Below are 5,008 nucleotides of genomic sequence, written 5' to 3'. Positions count from 1 at the left end.
TCCAAGCACTCTTAGAAGGACCCCAAGATGAACATGATATTGACAAATTGCTGAATGGTATGATGTTTAATTGTTGCGTCTATTCCAAACTTCATTACACAAGCAAGAAATTTATTCATGGTTCGACTTTGAAACCAATTAATGTGTGAAGCTTTCCTTGCAGGTGCATTCAATCCTACTTATTTAAATGAGGCGAAATTTACTCATGAGGCAAGATTTTCGCACATGCAGAAGTACAAACTTGCTAAACAAAGAACGTGGAGCAATGTATTGAGAATATGTTTCATCATTGCAGATTGGATGCAAATTTTATTCCCGAACTAGTGATCATGGCATGACAATACAAACACTTGCGCCTGCTCCACTGGAGGTGCTTCGTGAGAAAAAGGAGGCCCCTGCCACCACAGTCCTCAGCGGAGGAGGAGGAGGAGGAGGAGAGGAGGAGATGAGAGAGGGAGCAGGGTCTAGCTACCCGCCACCTTGTCATCGGAGAAGCAGGAGGCTTGTGCCCACCACCACACTACCAGAGGAGGGGGCCTGCGGTCTACTAGGTACGAATTATAAAGGATCCGTTTGTTGTAATATACTATTTGTCATTGTCTCAAGTAGTTCAATACATATGCTTGTGCTTCAGATTACATGGCAAAAAGTGGTTGGAGGCACAGGGGTCGCGCGAGAAGTGCACGCAAGAGAGGAACATGGTCGATAAACACGGAACCATGCTCCCGAGACTTGCGCTCTGCCGGTAAAGGCCAAAAACATGGGTGCAGAAGAAACAACGACCACTGGACATTTGAAGAGGTGAAAGAGCTAGTGGATGGCATATCTGTATATGGGGTTGGGCACTGGGCTAAATTGAAGAATGAAAGGTTTCGGACATCAGTTCGAACGGCGGAGCATCTTAAGGTATAGTCAATTGCTGATTTATTGCACCCTAATTGCATGCTATCTCTGCTTGTTTATTGCAAAAGGTGATAATTTTTGTGGGTGATCAATCTTTCAGGATAAATGGAGGAATCTGTTGAAAGCCTACACGGTCAGGCCCACATCTAAAAACAAAGGGCTTTATTCCAAAAGTTTATCGACTGATGTTCATCTTTTACATTTCTTATATTCCAGGGAAATGCAAACAGAAGGATCTCGCCACCTCTAGATAGGGATTGCGTTAAAAAGATCCAGAGGCTAGCAGCTGATTACCCTCGAAAATGAAGCTGCACTTGTGAATGCTACTCGAAACATCGTATGGTACTTTTGGTGTAGCAGTGACCCAGCAACCAGAGTTCTGTTATATTTGTAGAACTGTGAAGCACAGGCTGTCGTATTAAGTGCATCGAAAGTAGGGAGTAGAATGAGCCATCTGGACGGAGCAGTTTCTATCTCCTTCCTAACTGCCTAGACAGACTAGTGAAGCACTCTGTATTGATGTAATGGGGAGCAGGCCTCCTGATCCACAAATCGAAAACGATTGTCAATATATGTAGTGAGGAAAACTATACATCTGCACCATTAACATAAGTTTTAGTTCATTACCAGGTTCACTTGGTGAAGAGACATCAAGAGGCATGCATGAACCTCCATCTCATGTTAAGTGGTGGTGGTACAAAGCATCTGATGTTTTACAATTTTGGTTCACTTGCCTAATGTGTAATTAAGTTACACTCTCCCAACCTGATTTAACAGGAAATAACAGCTATAAATGCACCCTGTCAGAAACGTACCGTGGCTATACAAAGTTTGAATGGGATTCTTGTCTACGGCATTTGACCGGAGAACATTATGAATAACCTCTGCACCTTGTTGCTGTAGGTGACCAGGCCACAGGACCTGCACAGGTCTTCCAACTCTCCTCCAGTGAAGAAGTTGTGGGTGCTATTCACTGACCCAACAATCTGTAGAATCAACCAGAGAGGGCACATCAGGCTAGGTAACCTGTCACACAGTAAATAAGCAGTAGCGCTAGACGATCGACGGCTTCTTTTACCTGTCTCAGTGCCCTTAGTGGGTCGATAGAGAGCGGGCTACTGTTTGTGGGGGTGGATAAGAAGGTTGTCGAAACAAATACACCGCCTGGCTTCAACACACGGGTGATTTCAGCTACCTGGTTCTTAAAAAGTAGCAGAAGGCGATGTCATTGTGATGAATAAGTCCATATAGCAAAAAGATAGGAACACATGTCATCACACAATGCCCTGTTCGTGTGCAAAGCCATCGAAAAGAGTACTAACTAAGCACTACACTATCATGGTTGACTTCACAAATGCGTTGAGCGGTCAATAATTCACAGAAATAGAAATACAGAACATCATTTCTCATGTAATGCCCAAAGTGGTTTAAACTTTATGGATTGGCTAATTGTTCGGTGGACTTTGGCAAAGTGGTTTTGATGGCCCTTTCCTTATCAGTGGTTCATAGGAAACAGGGCATGTGAATAACTAGGTTATTGAAGCATCATTCTGCTCTGCTTTGGATCTCCTAAAACTGTTGGCATGGTGAGCGTCAGTTTCACACGGTATGAACAAAATTCAACCTTGGCATAACACGAAACGCTTACACTTAACGCGACTGTAAACTATGCTAAGAGTATTAAACAGGATGCTTCTTGTCCGAAGCATACACCATTGGTTGCTAGCACTAGTAGAAAAATGGCCTTTTGTCCCGGTTCGTAAGGGCCTTCTGTCCCGGTTTTAGAACCGGGACTAAAAGGTTGTTACTAATGCCCTCGGCTTTTAGTCCCGGTTCTTACACCAACCGGGACAAATGGGCCTCCACGTGGCCGCTGCGGCTAGGCCAGGCAGGGGGGCCTTTAGTCCCGGTTGGTGACACCAACCGGGACCAAAAGGCATCCACGCGTCAGCACCTGGCTGAAGTTGAGTTTTTCTTTGAAAGGGGCTGGTTTAGGGGTTAATTTAGGTTGTTATATACACCAACCAAGGAGCATCCTAAGCAAACACAAAAAGAAATAATTTTATCTTTCATCAATGAGCATCCATGAGCATGCACAAAATTTCATCAGGCACACCACCATCATACTTAAAAGTGCAGTAGCAGTTCAACACTATCGTACTTAAAAGGTTTACACTATAAAGATTAAAGCTCCATCAGGTTCTTAAGATCTTCACTCCTGCTTCTTCACCTTCTCCTTCATCATCCTGATGCGCTTAGAGCGGCGAAGCCCCAGCCCAGGCCGTGGGATGTACTCCTCTACCAGAATTGGCACGACCCTGTCGCCCAGCTGTGGGATCACCATCGCGAGGCCATTGTCGCTGCTACTTTTGCTGTAGCCAGAGTCACTGCTACTTTTGCTATAGCTAGAGTCATTGCTGCCGTAGACATAGCACCTGTCGCAGTACTCGCTGCTCCTGCTCCCATTGCCTTGGCAAATGCAAAAAAGTTTTTTTTAAAATGGGTGTGAGACATAGCCTAATGGATAGGAAGAAGAAACAGAGCGTACTGGCATCGTCGTCGTCCTGGTAGCGCACCCGACAAATAGTCATGTCGAACACCTTCACGGCGAACGTGGCATTGCCGTCGTACCTGAAGACAAGGAAGTACCCGTGCCGCAGGTCGTAGGCACGGACGAACTGCTTCCAGCCACGATCTAGGTACATGCTTCCATCGGTGTTGAACGCCACATCCACGTACCACAGCTTGCGAAGCCCGTTGCCGGCCTGCCTCAGCTTCATGTTCTGTGGCCGATGACCGTCCAACATCTTCACAAAATTGTCCGGCAGCACCTGCCTGCTGGAGGATTTCTCAAGTATAATCGTGAAGAACTCCATCTTTGAAAAGCAGCAGAAGAGACCAATTACTACCCTTTACAACATTGTCAGTACTCGCTGCTCCTGCTCCCATTGCCTTGCCAAATGCAAAAAAGTTTTTTTTTAAATGGGTGTGAGACATAGCCTAATGGAGAGGAAGAAGAGACAGAGCATACTGGCATTGTCGTCGTCCTGGTAGCGCCTCCGACACATAGTCGTGTCGAACACCTTCACGGTGAACGTGGCCCCGCCGTCGTACCTGAAGACAAGGAAGTACCCGTGCCGCAGGTCGTAGGCACGGACGAACTGCTTCCAACCATGATCTAGGTACATGCTTCCATCGGTGTCGAACACCACCTCCACGTCCCACAGCTTGCGAAGCCCGTTGCTGGCCTGCCTCAGCTTCATGTTCTGTGGCCGATGGCCGTCCATCATCTTCACAAAATTTTCCGGCAACACCTGCCTACTGGAGGATTTCTCAAGTATAATCGTGAAGAACTCCATCTCTGAAAAGCAGCTGAAGAGACCAATTACTACCCTTTACAACATTGTCATACAACATTTACAGCAACATGATCATCAGTATTAGGTAGGACCTAATTAAATACCCTCTTTAAGGTAAAATAGCATAAAACAATATAGACCGTGACTCGAGGTCGGAGGGGGGTCGGTGACGGGGACGACGACGTGGATGATGGAGGGGGCTCCTAGATTTCTGCATAGTGCTCTCCAATTTTAGCATTCAAAGTAGGAGTACTTTTCCAATTTAAGCATTCAATAAGCAAAATCAAATCGTAAAATAAAGTAGTATTCAAATTAGCATGCATTCAATTATAAGCAAAACTACATCATCTCTTGTCATACATATAGCATCACTAATACATCTATAACCGTAGCGCCCGACGGGTATCGTCGCGGGCGGTGGACACCCAAAGAAAAGGAACCATCACAGGATCATAGCTCTAGTGAGATCCCTGAAGAACCTGCCAGGTATTGGAGAACCTACCCTCCAATGCAACCATGTAGCGACGGACGTGCTCGTCCTCCTCGCTGACATGGTGACGTACCACCTCCGCGGTGTCCGGAAGCCTCGGTACCGTCACTGGCCCACGCGACCGCCACCAAACAAGGATCGGGTCAACAACGGGTTGCCTCCTCACCAACCTATGCTCCCCGGAAGGTAGCACCTCCCAATACCAGCCGGGCGGAGCCCAGTCCCGGACAGGGCCCCTCTGATCAAGCAGGTGTCC

At 46.7% G+C, this 5,008-nt stretch overlaps 1 protein-coding gene across 1 annotated transcript; it reads left to right on the top strand.

The window, feature by feature from the left end:
• Positions 1-274: 274 nt before the first annotated feature.
• Positions 275-1,402, top strand: LOC123412600. The gene is made up of 4 exons (XM_045105553.1): positions 275-551; positions 635-906; positions 1,004-1,036; positions 1,120-1,402. The coding sequence occupies exons 1-4, from the start codon at positions 335-337 to the stop codon at positions 1,207-1,209; spliced, it is 612 nt and encodes a 203-aa protein (XP_044961488.1). The 5' UTR covers positions 275-334; the 3' UTR covers positions 1,210-1,402.
• The last annotated feature ends 3,606 nt before the right edge of the window (positions 1,403-5,008 follow it).

Source organism: Hordeum vulgare, chromosome 7H (assembly GCF_904849725.1).
Source record: "Hordeum vulgare subsp. vulgare chromosome 7H, MorexV3_pseudomolecules_assembly, whole genome shotgun sequence".
NCBI lineage: Eukaryota > Viridiplantae > Streptophyta > Magnoliopsida > Poales > Poaceae > Hordeum > Hordeum vulgare.
Note: the sequence above shows the minus strand (reverse complement) of the source record. Positions and strands in the feature narration are given on the sequence as shown.

What these genes read in the sequence shown, in the direction of transcription:
- LOC123412600 (XM_045105553.1), top strand. Translation starts at nt 335, where the DNA reads ATGACAATACAAACACTTGCGCCTGCTCCACTGGAGGTGCTTCGTGAG. An exon ending in GGGGGCCTGCGGTCTACTAG is followed by an intron (nt 552 to 634) that starts GTACGAATTATA and finishes CTTGTGCTTCAG; the next exon opens with ATTACATGGCAAAAAGTGGT. An exon ending in GAACGGCGGAGCATCTTAAG is followed by an intron (nt 907 to 1,003) that starts GTATAGTCAATT and finishes TCAATCTTTCAG; the next exon opens with GATAAATGGAGGAATCTGTT.